Source organism: Bactrocera dorsalis, chromosome 2 (genome assembly GCF_023373825.1).
Source record: "Bactrocera dorsalis isolate Fly_Bdor chromosome 2, ASM2337382v1, whole genome shotgun sequence".
Lineage (NCBI taxonomy): Eukaryota > Metazoa > Arthropoda > Insecta > Diptera > Tephritidae > Bactrocera > Bactrocera dorsalis.
The window spans coordinates 82,191,210-82,218,436 of NC_064304.1; the positions used below are offsets into that span (position 1 = coordinate 82,191,210).

At 31.8% G+C, this 27,227-nt stretch overlaps 1 protein-coding gene and 1 non-coding gene across 26 annotated transcripts in view; one reads left to right on the forward strand and one right to left on the reverse strand.

The window, feature by feature from the left end:
* Nucleotides 1-27,227, reverse strand: part of LOC105226572 (TLD domain-containing protein 2) — a 240,692-nt gene that overhangs the window by 52,245 nt on the left and 161,220 nt on the right. For 6 of the 25 annotated variants that reach the window (XM_049450517.1, XM_049450510.1, XM_049450512.1 and 3 more), the window contains 11 exons: nucleotides 22,778-23,092; nucleotides 18,335-18,808; nucleotides 18,178-18,239; nucleotides 17,907-18,112; nucleotides 15,953-16,496; nucleotides 15,722-15,885; nucleotides 15,102-15,233; nucleotides 12,352-12,503; nucleotides 10,387-10,549; nucleotides 9,069-9,267; nucleotides 8,369-8,458 (listed from right to left, as the gene is read on the reverse strand). In XM_049450517.1, coding sequence (XP_049306474.1) covers nucleotides 8,369-8,458; nucleotides 9,069-9,267; nucleotides 10,387-10,549; nucleotides 12,352-12,503; nucleotides 15,102-15,233; nucleotides 15,722-15,885; nucleotides 15,953-16,496; nucleotides 17,907-18,112; nucleotides 18,178-18,239; nucleotides 18,335-18,808; nucleotides 22,778-23,092 — 2,501 coding nt within the window. Of the gene's footprint in view, nucleotides 1-8,368; nucleotides 8,459-9,068; nucleotides 9,268-10,386; nucleotides 10,550-12,351; nucleotides 12,504-15,101; nucleotides 15,234-15,721; nucleotides 15,886-15,952; nucleotides 16,497-17,906; nucleotides 18,113-18,177; nucleotides 18,240-18,334; nucleotides 18,809-21,333; nucleotides 21,776-22,777; nucleotides 23,093-23,374; nucleotides 24,136-27,227 lie in introns of those variants that run through there. The other 19 variants (XM_049450521.1, XM_049450516.1, XM_049450515.1 and 16 more) reach the window with 13 other exon arrangements.
* Trnae-uuc (transfer RNA glutamic acid (anticodon UUC)) lies at nucleotides 20,772-20,843 on the forward strand. The gene has a single exon. It is a non-coding gene; the product is annotated as a tRNA-Glu (tRNA).

The following is a 27,227-nucleotide window of genomic DNA, read 5'->3' on the forward strand; positions in this document are numbered from 1 at the left end:
ATTGACTAGTCTTTTGAGGAAAATATGTGCAAAATTTCAGATCGATAGCTGAAAAACTGAGCGACTAGTTCGCGTATATGCAGGCAGACGGCCATGAACTTGTGCAAAACAACTGAGGAAATGGACCGCTTTTTTCTTATTTGACGATTCGATGATAAGAAAATCATTTTTTCAAATAATAAAAAAATTACAATTTATAAAACAAATTGCAAAATCGAATGTAAACAGCGAACAATTTGTACCGAATAGTACGAGCATTTTCAGAAGATAAGGTGATTTATGTATGTGTACTGAGCACATGTCCGTCCACGTGTGATAAACTCAAGTGTTGACCTTTTGTTGATAACCAGTTTGTTATTGTTATTTCACAGTAACCTTCTATGCAGCTCAATGTTTTGATGCAGTCAAAATTGATTAATAGTTTCATTAAACTACTCATTTGATGTCTTGATAATCTTTTAATTGAGATACTCTCGAATATTATGTTGCAAATTCTGAATGAAATTTTCTTAGTGATGCAACATACTTATATAATATATAATCTTTTCATAGAGATGTGGTTATAATTTATTGTGAAAGCTCTGACAAAGCTTTTAGTTAATAATAAAAAAATAAATAAACTTAATTTAAGCATTAGCTAAAAAATCACCAAAGCAACCAAAGCTGTTGATAGTTGCCATGAAAGCTTTCAATGCTTGAAAACGTTTTCACTTCAATGCGAGTAATATTTCTAAAAAAAGCATTAATTGCTCAGAGTCTGAGTATTTTCTGGCGAGACCGCAATTAAAACTGTCTTACAAAGATGTTGTTACAAATTATTGTAAGCTTCTAATTTCAAGAAAAATTAAAGCTTCGAGCTTTTAGCTTGCAGCTAAATTAGATCCTAATACAAAAAAAGATCATTATAATAGTATAATATATAGTATTATTGGAAAGCTTTTGACAAATGACGTGAGAGCTTTGATTTTTCAAAAAAAAGCTTTCCCTTATTGACTGCTTGTATTAATAAAAATAAATATCAATGATTTGTGTTCTTAAGAGAGAGATTATAGACTTTTGTACCCTGCAGCTAAAATTCGCTTATTAAGTTGATTATATTGAGAATTTGAGGGAAAGGTTTTAGTTTGTAGTATCGAAAAAAAAAATTCTTGAAGGAAAAATATAATACGCCTAAATGCTATGAACAGTTTTCGCCGTATCTATCATCAGACAATATCTATGTCTTATTGAAAAGCCATTGAGAATTGAAGTCAAAGATTTCAGACCTTTCAAAAAAGCTTTCACGTATTAACTAGTTAAATTAATGTATAAAAATAAATATTAATTGTTTGAATTTTTCCAGCGATACATGACTTATAATTTGCCTTTTGAGATGCCGTTGAGAATTGTTGTGAAAGCTTTAGTATTTTTTATTATCAAAAACAAATATTTCCACAAAAAAAAAGACAGTATATATGTAGTTACAGTTGTTATTTGAAGATCACATGTCACTCAGCGTGCGTTGAACACGAGCGCTGAACTTTATGTTGATAACGTAGAAGGTCCAACAAAAAGTCATTGAACATAAAATTAGCACATAAAAATATCATATAAGTTGATATGAGTACATGCAAAAATATATTACAAGGTATTGTAAAAAATAATGATTTTCAAAGCACGTCGCAAAATCCAAACTGATTAAGCGGTTTAAACCGCAATTACTGAAAAAAAAAGTAAAAATCTTCACAAAAGCGTAAAAATCTCATTTTTTGGCGTTTTCAAATGCATTTTCAATTTGTTTATACTGACTGATTCTAGTAAATAAAAGAAAGCAAAAATGTGTTTCAATTACATTTTACGTCTTTCCATTTGATGCTATTGCGCTGAATGAATGAGCTTCAATTAATCGCTTTATGTAAACAAATCTAATTAAAGGTTAGTTTATTTGTGCAAAAATCGATAAACAAGACAATCAATGTACAGTAGCCATTCGCTCAACGCTTCGGTGCACAGCAGCCGAAATTTAAACAAAAATCTGTATCCTGTTATTACCGGTATTGCTCGCTGCTTCCGCTCTCTCCCACCTGCCGCGTGTTTTCTTCTTTCTTTTGTGCTTTCAATGCAATCGAAAGCGCTCCTCACAGTAACATACACACATAACTATGAGTGTGTATGAAAGCGATTTGCAATTTGTTGGCTAATTATTTTCGGAGAGTATATAAATTAAATTAAATCACCTAATAAATTTCGATCTATACTCGTAGTGCTTTGTGCCGCGGTCAGGAAACATGCTTCAGAGCACGCAGAAAAAGAAGACGACGTGGACTGCGGCAAACAGACCTACAAACATATAACTGAAAACAGAACTGCGCAGTAAATAATATCGATAAGCCTAAAGAATAGGTGTGTATAGAAGGCGTCCGAAATGATTTTGTTATTGAAACCCACACGCATGCAAAGGTGTATTCTTGATTGAATTTAAAAACAGTACTTTGCTCTGAACTTTGAGTTTGCTTGCAGAAAGACGACGGTGCCTTAGGTCAGTGACTTCTATATCAAGTTATTATAAAGAATATAATGGACCGAAAGAGAAGAAATTTGGATTTTAAACTATATATAAAATATTTTCGATGGCGATGATCCAAAAATATAGGGTCTAGACATAAGCATTATATGTTTTGTAATACTTTTAAAAATGTATCTTCGTGTTTTTTTTAATTAAAATTATCGCGACTTGTTTAAAAAGGCAATCGGGCTTATTAGAAATTTATTTTAAAAAAGGAGAGTGTAAATAAAAACTCTTCAGCCTCAATACCTAACCTGACTTTGGAAACAGATTAGTTTATTTACAATTTTTTAAATTTATGTTATTTGTATTAAAACATATCATGAAAACTCATCATGTTATTGAAAATTAATTTCGAAACAAAAAATCTAATTTATAGTGGTTTAAAAAGTAATGAGCATACGAAATATTAGCTTAAAATTTTAATTAATTATTGCACTAAATCACACTCATCAAAAGCAAATATGGATAATAATAACTTCATATGTAATTACATTATTACCATTCAATTTGAATGTAATTACATTTATCAGATCAACTGTGGGCATTTATATATGCAATTTACTAAAGCCTCGTTTAGTTAATCAAGTTATTTATTAAACCACTCGTCAACATATTGAAATTAGCGGTTTAGCCCTGCAACGTGTAGGTAAACTAAAATTACCACGTCAGGTCAAAAACAAGAAGAAAAGATTAGCTGGGTTCGAAATTCAGAAAAAAGTAATTATTAAGAAAAAGTTTAAGGCAAGACCAGAATTCAAAAGCGTGTATATACCTTAAAGGTTTTAGCTTACACTATATTGTAGGTGAAAAAGGTTCCTTTAAAATTATATTAAGAGCAGGGATGCCCGCTGTCCGCAACAAAAATTTGCAGAGAAGCACGGCCCAACACCTGTCAAAAGGTCTCAGTTTCACACATGAATTTATGCAAATAAATACAAAATTTATTAATAATATACTTAACAGCTTTAAACAGACAACTAAATAAGTATTCATAGTCGTGAGAAAAACTTATGAAGCGAGTAGCCTATATTTAATTACAAATCTCCATATATGCATATTTAATAAGTACTGTTAATGTTGGGTGGGTGTGCAAAGGCATGTAACATCTGTTGCAATGACATGTTAACATGTCTTACAAATAACGCTGGGAATATTCATTAAACTTGTGCAAATTACAATTACTTGAGTAAAAATAAATACCACTATGCGAGTTAATGGCTGGGCAGAGTTGATTAAATGCTGATGGAAAGCGTGTTTGCGCGAGCGGCAACCAATGCATTACTTATGTAAATGCAACGCAGCAATGCGGAAATATACATACATAAATTAACAGCAGCTTCATTATTTATGAAAACAAAGTTTTTTTTATTAATCTACTTTTTTTGTTTGCTGTGCATTAGTTTACAGGTGCTATTTTATAAAACCGTAGGTTTGTTGGATTTTAATATGAGTATTATGTACTAGGAACTGCGCTCTTGAGTTCAATGAAATTTTTTAAATAATTAGCTTTTTTAATTGTTTAGAATATAAAAGTTTATGAAAGTGTACAGCAATACATTGCTTAAAACAAAATTGAGCCAAGTAAAGGGTGCCCTTTCAGGCATATGCTTATGTTTCAAATATGGGTAAAAACAACATTTGTAATTTTTCGATAATTTTAGTTATTTGTAGTCGGATTTTGTTGCAAAGCTTCTTTAATTTCCAACCAAACCTCGCATGTAACCTTGCTGTAAGCGCATAAATAACCAACCACGCCGCTAAATTCTTGCATATTCATAACTAAAAAACACCCGCTTTTTTATTAACTTTAATTGAGATGTCTGCTTTATGTCGCTTCATGCCGTTAACGGTAATAAATTAATATAGAAAAGTTTTTTTTGCTTTCACAGCGCCGCCAGCACAGTTTTTCGCGCCCAACCACCTGCAAAAATCAGGTCAAAACCGCTCTGAAACTGTGCTGCAAACAAGTATGAACTAGTGACAGCAACAACAATAACAATTACAGTTTTTATAAACAATTAAATGCTGAAAATACTGACTCGTGTCCTTTTTATGCAAATAAACAGCCCAAAGAAAAATCCGAGCTTAGCCGGTAGGAAGTAAACGAAGCGACGCCACTATTATCATTCACATGTACATATGTATATAGTTTGCATTAAAGAAAGCAACTACAAATTATTTTAATTGAAGCAATTGATTTTGATAACACAATCGATAAAGCGGCAACACCGACACACACACACATACGCGCAGAGCGATGCGAACATGCACTTGAACGAGCGTTTCATGTCAGAGTACCATTTACAAATTGCACTACTTTTGTTGCTGTTGTTGTTAACGATGCTGAAATGTGACAAGATAATTTGTAAACGCCTTCAATTGCGCTGCGCAGCAGTCGAGGCGAGGCATAATTGCTGTTTGCTTCTAATGTTTAAGAGCAAGAGATGCAAAGTAATCATTAAATTTATGCTAATAGAAAAGTGAGCAGTAACAGGGTGTTCCAAAATGAATAATGAATATATAAAGAAATACTTATCAAAGCTGCTTGAAGCCTGAAGTGTAAACTGAGTACAACTGCACTGCTAACATAACTTTACATTATCGAAAATTTGCTAGTTTTTCGAAGTTAATATTGATTTAACGCAAAGTTGTAGTTTTTTCCCAATATAGTGTTCAGAAAAAATCAGGTCAAAACCGCTCTGGCATCACAGTTTTCAATAAAGAATACTTATTTATTTCAAAATGTATCGATATAATGATCATTTATCGGTATTTTTTCAACTTATAGCTTCAAGATGTTGTTTTAACTTGATGTTTTCAATATTATTTTATTTCGATATTGTTGTAAATTTATTTCAACAACAATTTTCATTGAATTGCAAATTAATAAATTAACAAACGCTGCTGTAATTGTAAACGGTGCCTATAAAAAATACTATTACGAATGGAATATGTACATATATATTTAAACTATTATAACTTGCAAAGGTTTGAGCTTTACCGAGACAGTATGCTCTAACAACAATCATGAATAGTTATGATGGTGGCAATAATGGTGAAAAGACATGGATATGTAGCACTTTTTTTCATTGATAACAATAATTATCGATTAACAGTAATTATCGATTTTTGATTGCAAAAATAAATCAATTTCTTATAACAAACTTACAGATTTTCGATAAAAATAACCAATTTCCGATAACCAGAGACATTAAATTTTACGCTTTATACGAACCAGTGTAAAAATTGAACGATGGCGTGGCACCGCCCACTATTAAATAAAATCACATATCTCAGGACCTACCCGACCGATTTCAACCCAATTCAATAAGTAGCATTATTCGAACATTCACGTATCACAGTGCGTGTGGACGAAATCGGACTACAACCACGCCTACCACCCATACAACACAATTTTAAGTTTCATCTGCATCTATCTGATGGTATGTGAGGTGCCTTAATGAATATCAGGGAACATTTTAATAGTATGTGGTATATTCATGGTATGTAATATTGGCAAAAATAAATTAAATCGACCCTACGCAACTCCTATATACCAGATAAGAATGTATAATGATTTTCATTTTTTTTATTAAACCTCGGTCAGCGAATATATCGGTGAGTGTATGAATCATTCCGATCTTCTGGTTGACGTTTTACATCTAAAGGCGTTTCCCTGGCTTTGATAATGGCAAATTGCAACAGTATTAAATGTACGGTTGCATCCGAGCATATACCTTCCTTACTCAATTAATATTCAATTATTTACAATAAGTAACTAATCGCCCATATATTGCATTAATATAAATATATTAAATAATTTGGGGTTTTTTTTGTGAGTATGAGCCACCAAATAACAGTACTTAAATTATTTAAAAAAAATGATTTTATAATATGTAAGAAACAATTATTTAAAAATATTGAAATAAAATAATGACATGATTGTGCATTTGCATATAAGTTTTTTGCAGAACTTCCTACCAGTGAATAAAATACATACGAATTATATACTATATGTATATATATATTCATAAAAGTACATAACTAATAAGTGTCGGCAGTTTAGAGGCAAAGGGTGCTGTTGTACTAACATACAATTAATTATTTGTCTTTTTTACAGAGTGTTTCTTCAAAGGAATTCAACTCGCCAGTAATTGAAACTAAAGTGGTGAATAAAGAGTACATTAGGGTGTCTTAAGCGTTGCTGGCTGGAGCGCATTTAACGGGAAAATAATTTAAAGGAAGAAAACTCGTATATTTTAAGCCCACAATTCGCTCAATTAGAAATAAAAAACAAAATTTCTTAATAATTATATATAGATAAATACTTACAAATAAATAATTATAAAAAAAATAATAAAAAAGTATGTAAAAAATTTGTAAAAAAAATAAAAAAAAAACAATCCTGAATAATTAAAAAATAAAAATAAGATAAATCAAATAAATTGCTTTGATTGTTTTTAAAATAAATTTAGAAAAATTAAATGTTTCCAATAGAATTTTATGCAAAGAATTTCAAGATATTCCTAAATTATTTATTTCCTCTCTTTTAAAAATTATTTCTATAACTTATTGCTGCCCTTTCACAAACTATTTTTTTTTAATGCAAATTAGTTTTATAAAAAATTACTAAATATTTGTGATCAAATTTTTTTCTTTATTTCTTTTAATTATTTAAAATTTATTTTTATAAAAAAAATATATATTTACATATCTCTATTTAAAATATTTTTAAATAATTTTTATGAATTTTTGTTTTTAGCTTTTATCAAATTTAAATTGATACTGATTAGAATTTAGTAAATGTTCGAAATTTATTTTATTTTTTAACTAATTTTTTTGAAACATTTTTAGTTTTGGTGTTTTAAATTTGAATTAAATTTAAACTTTTCAAATTTCATTCAGATTTAAACATAGCAAAAAAAATATATTAATTTTTTTATATTTCTGATTTCAGGCATTATTTTGTTAAACAAATAATTTTTAAACTCAAATAATTTTAATTTCAATTATAATTAGTGATTTTTAGTTAGTATTATTAGTTTTTTTGATTAAAGTTTAGAATAATAAAATATATGTGTATATAAATTTTTTTAAATTTAAATATTTATTTTAAAAATAAAAATAAACATGAAAATTAGTTTAAAAATACATATTTTTAATTAAAAAATGTTTATACTAACTTATATTTTTGTTTATTAAAGAATTTGAAACTTAATATCTGTTATCACTGGAGTTCCACTATTTCTTTTATAAAATTAAAATTTTCATTTAATTTAATTACTGTCGTACTGAGCGATTGTAAATAAATGAGTTAATAAAAACAATTTTTTTATACTTTTAGATTTATTTTTTTATAAATAAAATTAATAACTTTTGTTAATATTATTTATAATTTTCTTTATTGTTATTGTTATTAATTTTAATTACTATATAATATTATTAATTTGAAAAAAATGTATATATTTTTAAAAATTTCATTTTTTTTTTTGCTCAAAAAGTGGCAATTTCCAGTTCCAACATAATTAAGTGTAAACTAAACAACATTGAAATTACTTCACTTAAGATTAAAAAAAAAATTTATTATATTATATACTACATATGTTCGAATTACATTTCACTCTAACCAACAACGCTTGGTGCAATGTAGCAACTACAACGGAAAAATATATACCAAAAATCGGTATATATGAAAATAAAACAAATTCACTTTGCGAGCTAATGCAATTTCTTTAACAAAATTTTTGTGCTTTGTGGTTCTTATTTTGTTTTGTTTTGAGTGTCGGGTTTGTAATAAGGAATAATATTTTCGTTCCTAACCTCGCCGCTCAACAAATCCATCTCATGCGATGCGGCATGCTTTGCCGTTTTTATAATGCTGTAGGTCTTGGCGAAGGGCGCCTTTATAAGCTGATTAATGCGTTAGTAAATTTAAGGATTCGTCAAACATTTGTTAATTTGTATTTTTCATAAATTTAATATAATTTTTTTTTTCGGTTTGTAGTAATGGAGCAGTAAAAATGTTCACGTTTTGGCGGAATAAGAACACAGAAAAGAAAAAAATTCAAATGAAGAAAATTTCGTTTAAAATTATATGCAAGAAGATAAATGGAAATTTTCGTTCTAAAATTTTTTTTTAATTTAAATTTAGTTTAATTGCTAAATCGTAAAGGAATCGAGTAAATTATTGGCATATTGTGATTAAACCTAAAAATATGGATTATTTAATAGAGTTGCATAGCTGAGAAAATTTTGATTCGGACTTACAATTTTAAGGAAACTTATAATTTACAAATATTTATTATATTCAATATATTCATAGATATGTAAGTATGTAAAGTAATATTTGTTATATTAAGTTGTGAGGATAATTATAGGAGTTAGTACCGAATAAAAGTAGTAATAGTAGCATATAATAGTAGTAAAAGTGAGAAAACTTAATTACGATAAAAGTTAAACCGCTGTAACCAAGGCACACGTAAAAAGAACGCTCTTGGCAATTCAAAACTTGTGTACTCACCTCCCACGACTCGCGTGTCAAGTCACTAATCTCCTCATTCTCTTGGCTGCCGCTGCGTCCGCTCTTGCCGCTGCCGCTCTTCGTCCACTCGGTATCATCTTGGATGAGTTCGAAGCCACGCGCTTTGATTTGCTCCTCATTCAATTCACCGTACAGGTGTTGCACCCAGGTGTTTATGAAGCGATACAATTCATCAACGCTGTGAAATGAGGGAAATTACAAAAAAAAAAATTGTAAAAATATTTAAAAAAATAAAAAAAAGGTTTTTTTGTAAACATGCAATAAGAAGAGTGATACATATTATGGTATCAATACTTTTTGACATCAAGAAGATGTCTTTTTTTATTACTTTCTTTAAAACATTAACGTTTCCTATCGGTTTATATAGAAACCAATTCGATTCTATTTAAATTTTTTAAATAGCTAGTAACTCAACTTCGAAATATTTTTAATTCTGATAGATATAAATATTATTGATATTTTAATATAATTTTTCTGGCATTAAGAAAGTGTTTTTTATATAATATTTTATATTTTAGCAATCGTTTTCGAAAATACAAGCGCTTCCCATTCGTTTAGATCGAAACATTTTATTTGATTAAGTTTACTAAATTAAAATTTTAGAACAGCTGACAACTTTCTTCGAAAATATTTTTAATTGTGTGCATTTTCGAACCTCTGGAATTTAATACCTATATTATAATTTTCACTTAAGTTTTTAAATGCATTCAAACATTTAAACAGCCTGCTGCGCTTCTCAAAAAATTCAAATAAAATTGCAGGTTTCTTTTAATATCTCGAGTTGTATACCCATTTTGTGAGATTTGATTTTTGTTATCAAAATAATTGATTTAAAATTTTTTAACAACTGGCAACTATCACAAAAAAAAATCCATTGTATGCCTCTTCCAGTTTTCTAATCATATTACAGTTATTTGTTGGATAATTCAGTTAAATTCGACTGTAAGCTTCCTGCATTTGTCATAAATATGTAAGGTGAAACCCTGATTTTTTATAAATTTGTTTAATAAAATTTTAAAACAGTGGCAACGCGCATCAGTAAATAGTTTCGACGCTAGTTTTTCTTAAACATTTTTTATATGAGATAATTATTGTAATAATACATCTTTTTCTTAAATTTCATTTAATAAATATTTTTAACTTCTGGCAACTCTATCGAAAAAATATTTTCCGCTGCAAATCTTTCTAAATTCTCACACTATGACCTGTATATTGTATAGGTTTTCTATTTTATTTAATTTTGTATTTTTGTGTTCAAACATCTGGCAACCATCACGCTAAAAATGTGTACACTTACCGATTTTTAGGTACACTAAACCAGTATTCAGGTCTCAATTTATTTTTGCCATACGACATAACTGAAGTCGGCAGCGGTATTGCCTTGCCAATGGGCTTGCCCATGCGCAGCCGTAAGTACAGTGGTGGGTCCGGACAGGCGCGTGCCGGTCGTGGTATCAATTCTGGAGAGAAAAAACAAGAGCGGATGAAAAATATATATTATTAAATGATGAAAAATGCAATTATCGGCTACACAACATTTAGGCACATATACATATATATACTATGTAAAATATATACAAATATATGTATATTAATATATCCACACTATATACATATAATGATGTATAGGTATGTAGACGTACAAATATTTTTTATATTTAAATTGAAATTAATATCTACAAAATATTTTAAGCTAGAGCAGATAAGAGCTAGGAGTATTTCGTGTGTGGACTGGTTTGAAATCGCAGCAGGGTTTTTGTTATCGCAAAGAAAAATTAAAATACAAAATAAGAAAATAAATTTTTGTGACACACATAGCTACTATATAGAATAAATTTATAACACTTAAGCTGCAGTCGATTATTTTAGATTGATATATGAATTATTTACAAAGGAAACGCAGACACGGGTGAATTTTTTCTCAATTGAAATATAAAGTAAAAAATTTGTTGCTATTTTTAAGCAAAATTTTTTTATTGTTGTTTTTGTTTGCCATATTTTTAATAATACTTTCGATTTGTGGGGTACACATTGAGATAGAGTTTTTGAGCGTTATTGTGTACATAAGTATGTAGTATATACACGGGAAAATATTTATATGTAGATATATAACTGATTAAATTTACTGTTAAAGTGTATAAAAAATAGAATTATTTAGTATACTTGTACAAACTGTGTAACATACCGACGATATTCAAGAGTGGAAAATATGGCGCCCGAACTACACGGTATTATTTTTTTTTTGAATATGAAGTAGATGAGTATGAGTTTTTTTTTTGAGTATATGGATCGACACAGTGTAGCATTTTGATAATTTTTGTGACAAAAAGTGATACAAAAAAATAAGTTAAAGATACTATTACAAACAGCGAATTAAATGTAGCTACATATATCACATAAATCATTATTTTAAAATATCGCTAAAAATAAACTTTAAGCAACTGTATTTATAAAATATGTAAGACAAAAGAGTCTAACTGCAATTTATAGCCGAACAACACTGTCCAAGATGTCTAAACGTGACTTTTGCTGAGCGATATAAATAAATATATAACATTTTAGAACGAAAATATGAAATACTACTAATTCGAAAAACGAATTTCAAAACAATATTTTTGAACAAGAGAAGAAATTTAAATAATAAGACTGATAATGACACGAGAGCGGCACGCTACGTCATAAACGTAACGTAACGAACTGTTAAACTTTCATCGTAATTGTAAACGAAACGGTCGACAACCGAAACTTGCCCAAAACAAGTAAAATTTGCTTAAACCGCGAACTTTAAATTCAGTATTCACTTAAAACGATTTTTAAGTAGTAAAGTGAGAGAATCTAGAGCTTCGTTGCACATATGTATGTATGTATTTATTTAAGTTTTAACTCCAAACAGTAAATAACTTAAAAAATATAATAGATTTGCATCAACAAAACTTAAATACGAAAAAAATATTTTAGAAGTCTCCAAAAATTTTAAAAGTCTCCGAAAAACAACCTACAAAAACTGTAAAAAATACGAATATATTTAAATAAAAAATCAACATAACTTGCATGCAAAAAAAATTTAAAAGTCTTCAAAAAATTTAGAAGTCTCCAAAAATTTTAAAAGTCTCCAAAAACAATCTACAAAAACTATAAAAAAATCTAATATATTTAAAAAAATAAACATAGCTTGCATACAAAAAAAATTTAAAAGTCTCCAAAAAATGTGATAAGTCTACAAAAACTCTAAAAATCGACAAAATTAATCAAATTGACTTACTATCAACGCTAATGAACAATTCCGGTTTGTCATCAACTGATACCATCGAACGGTAGTCCAATTTCGGTTGCTGTTTCACGTCCTTCAATTTCGTTGTGGAAGCAGTGCCCTCCGACGATTGTGGACGCATAAATGTGCCAATCGATGAGCGTCTGCATGTAGAGAGAAGCAAAATATTAGTTCAAAGAGAAATAATTATTTATTATTTTCAGGTTTTTTTGCATTAATGCTTTTTTGTTTTGACGCGGGAAATTATTTGTAAATATTTGAACAAATGTTATGACCTCGCAGCTAACATACAATTCGACAATTAAAACAAAAAAAAACGAGATAAAAGTGAAAGTGCTAAACGTTGTCCTACACAACCAGAAAACAATAAACTAAATTTTTCATTTTTCTTTTTGAACATACATTTATAAATAACAGTAAAGCAGTGTTTACTCCATCTATTATATACATATATTATGCAGAGGAAAGTAAAATAATTGGTCGTTTGAATTTTCATTTTTTTGAAGACACTTTTTTATATAAAAGTAGGTGCAAACTTAAATTTTTTTTATTAAATTTCGAAAATGTTTACATCAAATGTAATTTAGCTAAGCAATTCGAGGTTTTACTGCAAATAACTAAAGTTTATTTAACAAAATACACACTTGTCAATTTTGACTATTAATTCAAAATTTTTATCTCAGTTTTTATATTATTTTTTTACATCAATTGAATATAAAACATTATGCTTTAGACCTTAAAAAGCCTACAAAAATTTCCATAATTAATATCGTTAGTCGATATGAGTAGAGAAATATCTGTTTTTCTACGTTAAAGTGCTAAAATGATTTTTTAAGTTAAATAGTAAATTAATGTCTTTAAGTAAAAAGATGTTTGAAATAAATTGCTATAATATGACACTTTAGAAACTCTAAATTAATTTTGTGTGCAGAGTTTTCGATTCTTGTGTAAATTTCGAAATCGAATTCACCACATATTTAGTTCTGTTGCTAGTCCGGCCTAGTTCTGCAGCATGTCAAGTTTTCGCCGTAATTATAAAAACTTAACGACTAGCAAAAACCAATGTTTTTATTTTCGAATTAATAATCGAATTTTCGAACAATTCTCTTTATTCACTAAATTCTATATTACATCGTATTTTTGGCGTAATTATAAAAACTTAGAAGTAAAAAATAAATTTTTTTAAAGGAATATTCGAATTTTCGAACATAACAAAGTTTTACGTATACAGTTAATAGAACAATTTGTTTTTTGCGTTAAACCTATTACCCTTTTAAGTACAATTTGTTTGGCTTATAAAATTTTATTTTATTTTTAATATTTCGAAAATAGCAGTTTTTTTTATCAAAGAACGGCTACATAATATGTATGTATATATAATACATACATATATACAATTTCATATATTTCGAAATTAATAATCGAATTTGGGAGTTTTGCCTTCTAAATATCTGTATAATTTATGTCTATGTCATAATAAAAAGAAAGAACTTTTATGGACACTATATTTATACAGATTTAATCTAACTTTTAGATAATACTATTTGGTTCTGTTCGAACTATGATTTCTGCGAGTTTTCACCGTAATAATGAAAGTTTGATGAGTAGCAGAAGTCGAATTTTTGGTTTTTAATTAATATTCGAATTTTCGAACATTCCTCTTTACTCACAATTCTATATAAAATCGCATTTCCGTCGTAATTATACAAATTTAAAAGTTTTTTTGAACGGAATATGCTAATTTTAGAATATAACAAGGCTTCGCGAATATACCTAGTTATAAGTACTAATTTCTTCTCCTATTTATTTTTTTTTTTTAATATTGCAATGCAAAGCATAATTTTTTTAAATTGATTTTAACTATAAAATTTTGAAAATGGCAAGTCTGGCTATTTTTTTAAATTAACTTATGGAATCGGAAGTTCTTTTGACTATATATTTTTATAATTTTTGGCTAAATAACTATCAAAAAAGACCTGTGAGTTGTATTTATTTATATTATATAATTTTCGGATATAATTATTTTCTGACATTATTATTTTAAAAATTGTAGAGAATGTCAGCAGTATTTAAGTTTAATATATGTGTATTCTTGACAGCAAAAATTAATATTTTCCTCTTTCTCTAAATTTGAATACAAGTGGTGTTTGCGGATTTTAGAAAAATAAGCTTAACAACATTGAAAAAAGGCTATAGGTCAACGAAGGTAAACGAAATAAATAGCAGACTTTTCTATAAAGAGGTTTGGTAAATACTAAATCAAACAACAGTGCATGGGAAAGAAGTGCGGAATAAAAAAATAACTTTACGCTAAACATTTAAGAATTCGAACTTGTGTTATTTACATGACAATTTATATGTGTAGTACTTTCGAGAAGGGATAGAAACACATTTAGCAGAATAGTTACACAAAGGTACTAGGAAAAAATAAAATTTAAAAGGAAAATGGCTTTAGAGCGATAGCACAACTGGGATAGTCTTCAAATTAAACGCAAAATGAATTTTTGTATTTACGAAAAAATATCGAGCATACAATTGATTCGAACATTACAAAGTAACAAAACGTTGTATAAACAAATATTTGTTTGGCGGACAGTGAAACGACAAACAAGCATTTAAAAAACCCATTGAAACTTCAAAATTTTTGTTTTTGTTTGCCAAACGTAACAGTATCCGCGGCCAATGCTATTAGTCAATATTCGATATTCGAAGTTAAATGCAACAAAGCAACTAATTCTTACCCAGTGGAAATATGACCCTCGGAATGAGTTGAATGCGGAGTCAATGGTGGCACTGGTGAGCCACCAGAGTCTTCGGACGGTGTTTTTGAAAATAAATTGCCACCCAACTCTGAGACCAAAGTAATGGGTGAACTGTGAGTATTCGAATCAAAACAAAATAATAATAGTTGTTTTTGTATGCAGTGGGTGTGGAGAGTAAAGTGATGTGTTGGATTTCAGGTGGAAAAACGATAAACGCAAATGTTTAGATGGCAGCATGGTGTGTTCGATTGTACGGGTGTTTAATGGTTGGTATTCGGTAAGTGCACGGATAGTATTGAAGAAATAATAATATTTATAATTTATATAAATATGTGATATAAGTGTTTGGGGTAGTATTTTTTACAAAAAAAACATAAGATAATAATAAAAATATTCCAATCGCCGCAAGTTTAGTGAGCATTGTTTGACAAATTTTGTTTTGATTTTTGGAAAGGAAGAAAATCAAAGGAAAAAATTTTTACCAATTATTTTTTGTTTCTCATAAATGCCTTACAATAATACTAATTCAACTAAAACAGTATATGATTTCCAGTAACGGTAAAACTATTGCTAAGCCGCTTATATGCCGGTGAACTCACCTTGAAAATACTTTCGAAAATACGCTCTGATTCGAATCGCCCGTGTTGGGCGCCGACTCAGAGTCCGCCGACTTGCCGAGACTGCCACCAGTGCCCGGAGGGCCGCCTGCTTCGCCAGTTAGGCCTTCCACCCAAGCCAAAGGATATGATAAGCGTTTCAACATCTGCAAATACATAAAAATATTGTAATTATATTTTTTCTAACACACATCTATTCCATTTAGCTTATACTTTATTCTTCTTCTCAGTACTCTTGTCACCCTGTGCGGCTGCCGCTGCCGCCGATGCCGCAACCGCCGCCGCAGCCTGTTGCTCGCTATTGTTGTCGTCCACGCTGAAGCTGACGCTAGTGGTCTTCTTGCGCCCGCCAGCCGTGCCCGCGTCAAGGCTTTGTGCGCTCAGCACTGAGCTGCGCGGCGGCGATTCGCTCATCAGTGTCGGCGAGATGGTCTTCGGTGGCACCCAATCGGAACTCAGCACAATATCGGCATCACTGTATACGGTCTTCTTTGGTATGGGCTGCAAATTTGCTATGGGTTCACGTATATCAATGCCCGAGTCATAGCACGATTGCTTAGCTAGCTCCTCCAGGTGTTCGAGATCGGCGGGCGCCAGACCGCCAGGTAATTGTAAAGCGCCACTAGCCGCACCGATGCCGCTGATGGAGGAGGTGGCCGAATGTGGATCCTGCCCACGGGCACCGCTATCAATGGTCGTTTGCGATTCGTTGTCGCCTTCGTCTTCCGATGATCTTCGGGAATTAAGATAATAGAGGCTGAATTTTTTGCAAATTTGCGTATTGTTTACAGTATTATTTTTTGGAAGTAAGTGCACGCGTATGTAATGGTGATGGTAAGCGAATTTCGTTCCGTTAAGAACGTTTCGTTATGGAGGCAAATGTCGGAGAATGGCAGTTGTACAATAGTATTGGTGAGAGTTTTTTACATAATGGAAAGTAAACAGTTAATAATTATGTATGTGTGGAAAGTAGTTGCCAATTGATGTCGGTTTTTGCATTTTTGTTTTCATACACAAAATGTGTGTGTGCATGTGAAGCGGTTTCACGAATCACATATGAAAATATAGGAAAATAAAAATTTACAAAATTAAAATTTCAAAGTTTTGCAATTTCATATAGTAAATAAATGCTACCAATTATCGTATATAGACACACATACACGCACACGCTGTCTCGGCATGCGTGGTTATTAGGCAGCGTGCGAAAAGGGAAACACGAGACCTCAAGAAGAGCGAACAAAAGTTGTATTTACGTCATTAATTTACAATTCACTTTTATTAGATCTATTTTTGATTAGTGTTAATTGGTCATTAGAAGATGGTTACGCTGAAAATGTGGCGCCAGTTTGTTAGAAAGCAGGAAATGCGAGAGTAAGGCTTTGGCAAAGAAGTTATCTTGTATCGCAACGGCTTCAAATAATTATAAGTATTTTGTTTTTATAATATATCATAATAATTATGAATTACGCAATAAAATTTAAATTTAAATTAGCAATAACACATTAAAAATACATTTTTAGATTTCTTGAGAATTTTACAAATAAATTGAAGTATTTTGAACTGCTCGCCTTATCATCGTTATAATACGCATAAATATTCGAGAAGCATTAAATTTTGCGCAGTTTTCGTCTTCCCAGTGTCAAATATTTACTGAATTTAATTTGATTTTCTTATCACGGAAGCGAAAAAGATACTCGCTGCTTGATTGATGTTGGTAAACAAAGCTTTACATATATACTAAACGTAATGGAATTGACAATGGCGCTAGATAATACTTTCTTTTACGATAAACTATACGATTTTCTTTTATATATACACAGCACATTGCCAATAGTTCCCACTTCAGCAAGAAAACTTAATTATTTACTAACCAAATGGCTCGTTTTAAACTGTGTCAGAATATACTTGTATGAGCGCAATATAAGCTGAAAGCGTACATAGCTAATTAATCGAGCTTCCGAAAGTGGCGCAGAAGGCTAGATAGTAACCCTGAACCAATTAAGATAACTGCTAAATTAGTTCTTAAACCAATACAAGAAGCTTACGCAAGCGAATTTACGTAGAAAAGGAGAGACAAGCACAGAGACGAAGACCAGTGCATAAACGTAGACAAATGCATGCAAATATAGAGTGATGTATGATAGTTAATCGAATGCTGATTGCTTACCGATCTTTGCTCGGTATGGCCCAATGGTGATCCAATAGACTTTTGCGTCGTTCCTCCAGTGTGGTACGTGAATCGGTGAGGTTAAGTGTTTTCTTCAAATCATTAGCATCAGCATCGTCTTCGGTTTTGTTGGCTTTCGTGTTGACCTCATCATCAGTCTTAGCACTTTCTTCTTTGGCTTCTACCCCCTTCTCTGCGTCTTTTTGCTAAACATTAAAGTGCATTAAATCATTTTTTCGTATAGGTACATGAGTGTGAATTATTAACAAACCTCACGTTCGCCCGTGTTGGAACATAGCGACTCTTGATCGTCACATGTCTCCATGGAACCACCTGTTTGTTAAATACGTAAGTATATTTAGTAATTTGAATAATGTAACAGTGCATATTTTATTTATTAAACATATTTTTTTTACGCATTTACATACCCGTAGCGCTTTGCTTGCGCGCACCGTCAACACTTTCATCGCCCCGCTCTTTGGCCTCTTTAGCCTGTTTCGCTTCTAATACTGCTTGTGGATAGTAGATTTCGGCATTTTCATTTTGTTCGGTATTTACACCGCCCGACACACGCATATGCGCTATATCGTGAAAGATGGCCGCATTCACGACCAAATCCATGGGTGCAATTACACCGTAGCTCTCGGGTCCATGTTCAATAACTAACGGATCGGAGACGTTCGGATCGAACATAACGGCGTTGGGTGTAACCAAAAGGACACCACCAACGACACCTTGTCCATCGGTGATATGGCGTACATTGATTTTGAGGAAACGTTGTGTGATGACGGGATCGTCACTCTTATTTGCTTCGGCTTGTGCATTGTCGGTGCTCTTTGCAGAATCGACGCGTTCTATATGACCCGGCTTAGGTGAACCAGGGCGGAGACCTTCTAGTATATCTGTAAGAATTTACATAAGAGAAAGAGTGTATACGGCATTAACAGTTAGTATACAAAATGTCATTATAAGTCATAATTTGAAATAAAAGTAGGTCAAGAAACAGCGTGCTTCAACCGGAATTGAATTAAAAAATTAACACAAGTCTGCCTTTAAAAACTTGCGTTAACAACTGTTTTACTTATCTAGGAAGGCTGCACCAACAGCTAATACAATAAAAATGAAGTGAGTCAATACTAAAACTATATATGTATGTACATATATATCACGGTGCATATGACCCATGAGAACTAATAAAAATTAACTTTTTGTTTTGGAAAATCGAAATCAACTTTTTGTTGCAATTGTACGGAATGCAAGGTGTACGCTTGAGAAACTAAGTTTAAATAAACATTTACTATTATAAAATAGTAAGCAGTTTTAAAACAGCTCTTAAAAATGATATTTAGACATAACCAGACAATGAAATGTTTACTAAATGGTAAAATCTTATAGGTAAATGTATTAGGATGCTTTTGCATCATTCACTGCTTAACTGAAATTTTATTTGAAGTGATTGACACCGAGTAAATAGTCCTTTTCTAGTTTGTTATTGGAACAGTCTTTAATAACAATTCGCAGTAAAAATTAAAGCAAAAATATTAAAAACTATAGTTGGTCATTAATTTGGGACAAAGTATTTTGACTAGCTTTGTTTGCTTAACTTATATATACACTTCAACCATTGTTAAAAAGTTGTGATAATTATTTCGTCGAAGAACATGTGTACATGTACGAACATTTAGCACGTTTCTTATTCAAAATTATTTACTGTTTATTATAATGGAATCTTTTTACTTAAAAACTATTAGAAAATGTTTTCAAATATTTATTTAGAGTATTTGCGTATGCATATTCTTAGAATGTTCACCTATAAACGTTAAGAGAAATCGCATGACAAGTTTTTGCTTCAGAGCGGCCAATAAATTTTCATAAATTTTGTAGCGTTAGTTCACACAAAAGTAAATATACACAGAACTAAATAGAGGTATTTAACTTTTATTGATCCTAGTCATGTGTATTAAAAATAAATCTGTTAAGTCTTATATAATTATGTCTTATATTATGTGTCAAAATATTTAACTAACTACTGCAGTGTCCACTTTATTCCTTGACTAATAGCTAAATAAAACTTTTAGTGTGTGCATTTTATCAACTTCGATAGATAAGAGAAAAAGCGTTAACTTCGGTTGAAACGGTTCGGTTGTTAATACCCATCAAATTTGTAGTTCTTATAGAATAAAACGGTAAAAAGATCTTTAATCTTGATTTTGATTTGCCATTTTGTATGGAAGGTACTTATATGCTATAGTGGTCCGATCTGAATCCGATTTCCTCTTCTCGCCACATATATGCTATACTAATCCGAAATTTTTAAAATATTGTACCGCTTGTTGCTTTGGAGTCCATTCCAAATTTCGTAAAGATATCTCGTCTAATAAAAAAATTTGTCATACAAAGACATGATTTTGATCGGTTAATTTGTATGACAGCTATATAAATTAGTCGGTTACATAAAATGCATAGCTTTTTGGGAGGAAAAGGATATATCGATATTTCAAAAATTGAGGGACTGGCCCGCATATATACAAACAGATGGACGGACATGACTAAATCGACTCAGTTTATCATGCTGATCATTTCTGTATGTATATGTATAATTTAATTTAATTTATATAATTTAAAGAGTCTCCGACGTTTTGTTTTGAATGTTACAAACTTCGTGCAAACTGAATACACCCTGTTCAGGGTATATAAGTAATGGACAACAATTAATGTCTATTCAAATATTAGAAGTCTGATTAACACCTTTTATGCAATATTTGTATTGATAAGACGTCATATGAACTTATTTAATAAGTTAGATGAAGTAAAGCTAAAAATCACTCTACAACAAAATAAACACGCTGCTCGTAATTTATAAGGTCCCATATGGTCTAGTGGCTAGGATATCTGGCTTTCACCCAGAAGGCCCGGGTTCGATTCCCGGTATGGGAAGATTTTTTTGCACATTTTTTAAAAAACTTTTTGTTTTATTTTAACTTTTTGTTATTAAAAATTGTTCTCATTTTATATTTGCTAAAATTTTAGTTAAGAACATCGTCATTAAAAACAATTCACATCAATAAGAATGTAAGATACCTTCCATTATCACTTCAAGCAATTAATCAGAGTTTACAACTTTTTGATTAAATTAATATTTTGTATGCATTTTAATTGCTTACACAGCACCAGTTAACAATAACAATTTTTTTGTAATTTATGTGGCCCTGAAGTTACGAGCTTTTATCGATGGCCGGCTAACATAAAATAAAAACAAAAGCTGCAAGGTAACTTCTCTCGTTGCTCTGCATATGACTGGCTGTAAGTGACAACCCTTATTTCACATTTGTTTTTTATTCACACAAAATTCTTAACAATTAGCACAGTTCATGTATTGTTGATTTATTGGAAAATGTAAATAAAGAACTGGTATCTTTGTGTTCACCTCCGTTGCGCCAAAAGACCGCTGTATGCATTGTTAGCACTTTTTATTTTCTCCCACTCGCCGTTGAAATAGTCGAATTGGACTCTTCTTTCACACAAAACACACAATTTACACCAAAATTTTCCAGTTATTAACGTCTCTCCATTAAAAATTCTTTCTAATTAAATGGAAAACGATTTTTTGCAATTATTTATACGATTCTAGAAAATGACTATTTGCAGAACTCTTGACTGCTGTTACTCGTATGTTGTTGTTTTTACGTGTGCTAAGTCAATGACAGCCAAACGTCAATAGCATATGTGTGGAAAAATGAACGAGTGAGAGGCAAAATGCAAACCGCTGAATAAATGACTACGATGAATGGGTAAATTACGAATAAGTAACAAAACGAAATGATGGTTGACATTTGCTGGTGTCTAGTGCTGCCACGTGTTTTTGTGTTAAAGCAATATTTTTTAGCGGAGTCGCAATCAATTTGATACTAATTGGATTTAATAAGGCGAATTAAACCCATAAATTTCTGATCGAAAGACATCTCTTATTGGATTGATTGTGAAATATTTTTGAAGGATTCCTTCAATATTGTAAATTATATAAAACATTAATGTATAATTATTAAGAGCCGGTTTTATGAAAATATAAGAAAAATTAATCATTATTTATATTTATTTAAGGAACTAAGAAAACATATAAATACAGAATTAAATTATACATGTATGTACATTGTTTTGAAGTTATTTCTTGTGCTTTACTGCTTATCAGAATTAAGACGAATTAATTAAAAACTAAAAGGATAATAATAAAAGATTAAACAAAACAGCCTTAATTTCCTGTACAAATATCTCCAAAGGTTTCTATTCAAGAACTTGATTTCGATCGGTCTGTTTGTACGGCAACTATATGAAATACATATAGTGCTCCGATTTAAACAATTTCTTCGGAGATTGGACCATAGCTTTGGGCAATAAACCATTTTAAATTTCGTCAGGATATCTCGTCGAATAAAACAGATTTCCAAGGATCCCAAGGACTGAATTTTGATCGATCAGTTTGTATAAAAGCTGTTTACTATACTGATGCGTTATCGGCGGTTCCGATAAATAAGCTGCTAGTTGGATATAAATGCGCGTGTGTAGAATTATTTAGATGTAGACAGATGGACAGACAGACAGAAATAAGTTGCAAGGTTAATAAGGAAATCTAACAAGGTCTATTACCATTACAGAAGCAAATTAGGCATACATATATGTATATGTAAGTATATTTAAGAATAAAAAGCCGCGCAAAACTTTACGTACTCTCCACCAAAACTCTCTTAAGTGCAATATTTTTATTTTTTCTGTGCAAAATAGTGGTTCCTTGATTACTAGTTCTACTTTAAAATGTTTTCAACTTTAAAATCTTTTTCTTTATTTGTATAACTTTCGGCAAATGCAAAACTCACCATTTTCATCATTCTGCTCATCGGTGGTTGATAGTTTGCGATCAATGGGGCTCGATTTGCCCGATATGCTGGCGTCGGAGCCCTTCTCATCGATGCCAGTCGCACTGCCACTGACCGAATCATTCTTGGCCGCACTCTTATCCGGCACCAGCAACTGTTGGCCCGGATAGATGAATGAACTGTTCAAACGGTTGAGATGTGTCAACTCTGAGGGTGTTGTATCGAAACGTGCGGCCACCGAGGTCAAGGTATCACGATTACCCACCGTATACGATTTGGTCGGTATGGTGGGCAGCGAAGACTTTTTGCGTTCATCTAGAATTAGCGGAGTTGAGGATTAAGGTGGACAAAGTTATGACAGGAAAGACCAGGCGGATGTATGGCAAAGGCGGAGCAGAGAAATTGGAAGAAAAAGAAAATAAGAACATAATTAAATTAATTAATTGAAAATATATGTTATATAAAAAAATAACAAATTAATCAATAATGAAATCATTGTTTTACAAGTACAGGCTTTGTATACAATACATAACTAAATTGTAGTTAGTAATGTGTTAGTAAATAGAAAAAGAATAAATGTAGAATAAACAAACGCACTTCTGTTACAAGCCGTTCCTGGTACATGACTTGTTATCGTTGTTGTTGTTGTTTTTGTTATCACTTTCGGTGTTTGCCTGAAGATTACAAACTTGTCATAATTAGCGAGCAGTTTTTGCAATGCGTTGCCGTGATTATCACTGACGTCACCAACACTCGTCACCGGCCAAGCCCCACCGCACACATTGTTCGCTTTATTGGGCCGACACAGGTAAACAACAACAAAGTTGCTTGAATTTTCTTCATGTCGGAATATTTGCACACTTTTCATTTCAACATTTGCCGCGCATAATTCTCTAAACGACGCATAAATACAAACATTTGCACCAAAACACACACACTTCGTTGGAGCAGCTTGTAGAATGAGCGTGAACGAAAAGCAACTGAAACTTTCAAATTCGAATTCAAACAAACGAGTTTAATTTTTAACTAAAGCCTGCTACACTTCTAAGAAAGATTTTCATTTTTGACACATGTTTTATTTTCGTAGAACAGCAATTGAGTGAAAAGCTCAGGTTACGTTAGATACATAAGCGACTGTTTCAGCGACACTCAACGAGGGCGCGACGCCTCCGCAATTTCTTATTTTGTAATTTTTTATTTTATAAAATAACTTCTTTTCACCAGCAAGCCCCCCGCGTGCTGTTAATCGGCAGCACAACAAATAATCGTAGTCAAATAGACAAGCGCGCCGCTCTCATTACCGCTGCTTACAGCTTGCAATCGGCGGAAAAAGTGAGAAACCCCGCTAAGACGTTGCTGTGCTTGAAATGCAAAGGCAAAAATCTAACTAATTGTTCATTTTGTGTAATTTTCTACTGGCGATCTTGTTGCGCTTTATAGTTATTTATTTATTGTTGTGTATTTGTTTGTTTTTGACTTTTGCATTTGCTTTTCATTACGGACTCAAAGTTGATATAACGCGAGTTTTTTTTATTGACTTTTATGCGCAAATGAGTAAAATGTGTTTGTATGTGACATACATACATATGTACATAAATATTCCTTTTGTTTATTGTGATAAGTTTTACGGGCTTCGCAATCCATTTATGACATTCTCTGAGCTTTGGACAAACTCTCCCATATATGCACATTTGTATAGTATGTATGTAAACTGCTGTCGCTGCACTAAATTGGCCATTTGGCAGCAGTAAGTTACAAAGCGAACAAATATTAAATAAATAAATAAAATTTGAGCGAATGCAGCGCTTAATAAGCGAGAATACCGACATATTTTACGGTAAAATTTTAAATAAATTTTATATGATACATTTTGTTAACCTCCTTTGTAGAAAAGCCGGCATCTTTTAATTAAAAATAGTATTTTGGCGCAAAAGTGTAGAATCGAAATACATATAGCACATATGTACATATATTTCTCCTGTTCCGATACGAAGCGCGCAATCCCTAAAGAGCGGAATTAGCCTAGTCATAAAAGGCAAGAGAGTTTTAAGCGTTGCGATCTTAAGCTGCTCAGCTACAAAAACTAAAATTTCAACAGCCAAATTTAAGAATTAAATTAAAGTAAGGTTATAATTTTTACTTGTTAAGACTAGATGAAATAATTTGATTAATGGTAAAAATTTTATCTCAGAAATCATATTTATTATTATTACATAAACAATTTTCAATTTTACAAATCGGAGTGAAAGATATTCCAGTAAAAATACAGTAAAATGCAAATATAACACAAAATACTGAGAAAACACCTGATGACTCGATCAGTAGATGCTGTAGGCTGAAATAGGCACAAGACTAAGGCAACTGGTAGGATGTCCCTGGGAACTGAAACACTTAAACTAATTTGTAGAAATGTTGACGAGTTGAAAGTCCTTGGCCGAATAAAAAACTATCCGACAGTCGTGAGCACGGAAAAAGTAGCACGAGTTTGTGACGGGAATATTATTTCGTTTAAAAACTGAAAACCTTGCGTTTTTATTCTGGAAAAAGGATTTGAATCTGCAAATAGAAGTTTGTCGCAAATTCAATGCTTTTTTTAGATTTCATTATGAGAAAAAATGCAATTCGCCTAAAAGATATTTATATATACTCATATTACTTGGCTCTTTGATGCAAGCATTGTAATTGATCGGCTTTGCAGCGTAAACAAATGACATACAGTTGCAAAATGTAAACATAAATAAAGAAAGTGTCCGTTTGTCATAGATTTTCATGCAGGCTCAACAGTTTCCCAAAGTTGCTTATTATTAATTGGATTACCATCGCCGACTGCCTCCTTTACGGCGCACCACAAATTATCTATAGGGTTGAGGTTTGGGTTGTGCAAGCCACACCATGACCTTAATCCCATTTTGTTGAAACCAGGGTTGAGCCCACTTGCTTTTGCGCTTTGGGTCATTGTCTTATTGAAAGAATCAATCCTTCATATACCAAGTATAGGGTAACATTACTTCCTGCATAGTTCGAATGAATGGTACACAGTACTATCCATGGTTACCTTAATCCAATATATCCGTCCAACTCCATAAAAACATGCCTAAATCATAATACTGGGCCCCCCTGTTTAACGATTTTGATGATGTATATTGGGTTGTACTCCGAATTTGTGGGTCTCCCCTTGCTCCGTATAGCACGATTTTGGATTCATGTGTCATAAAATGTTTCTCCATTGTGCTTATGGTCAGCCCTTGAACCACAAGGTTTTTTTGATAACAATAACACTTTTATTGGGCTATGAGCTTCCAAATCACAAGCTCGTAAACGTCTACGGATTGTTTCTACAATGGCTTCCAGACCCAGTTCTTTTTGCAGATGCAAAATGAATCTGGTTTAAGAATTTTACCAGGTGCTTAGTCTCTCTGTCAGTTATTGCTGGACGACACCCACATTTTTTATAATTTGGTTTGTATTTTAAGGTATGTATTTCGAATTATCGTCGGATCACAACCAATTCATCGTTTTTAAATCTTCTTTTCAAAGCAAAAGAAGGAGCTGCCTTTATGCCACTATGTCTGAATTTGGTATCACCGCAAAACTAATACGGCTGTGTAAACTGACGTTGATTAAAATAGAGAAGATACAATTTACTATAAGATTGTATAACTGCTGACGAACGACAATGCCATCGATATCATCAGCCTAACTGCCGCGTCGTTAGTTCTGCTTTCTGTAGGTTGGACAAAGAAGCGAAGTAAATGGGTCTGGCAATGAACCAGGGCAAGATGAAATATCTCCTATTATCAAGCAAACAGTCGTCACACTCACGTCTTGGCTCTCAAGTAACTGTTGACAGTCAATTAACACCAACAACAATGCCAGTCTCGAAATCCAATGCAGAATAAGTCTTGCCGACAGGTGCTATTTCGGACTGAGTAGGCAATTGAGAAGTAAAGTTCTCTTTGGACGAACAAAGACCAAGTTCTTCAAGTCACTTATGGACAATGATAACTTCTGATGAGTTGGCGTTACGAGTTTTCGAGGGAAAAGTTCTGTGGAAGATTTATGGTCCTTTGCGCATTGGCAACTGCGAAAACTGCAGTCGATGGAACATGAGCTGAACGAGAATACGAAGACATAGACATAGTTCATTGAATTAGACATCGGCTACGCTGGCTAGGTCATGTTGTCCGAATGAATGAAAATACCCTAGTTCTGAGAGTATTCCTCGCAATATCCGGCAAGGGAAGTAGAGGAAGCAGAAGACCTGCACTGCGTTGGAAAGACCTGGTGGAGAAGGACCCGGCTACACTTGGAAAAGGAAGAACGACAGGCGCGCTGGTGTAAACTCGGCTATAACCGCGTAAGCGGTGTCTACGCCAATAAATAAGAAGAATATCTACATAACAGTATTTTAAGAAGAAGGACAAACAAATGAGAGAAAATAAGAAATTAT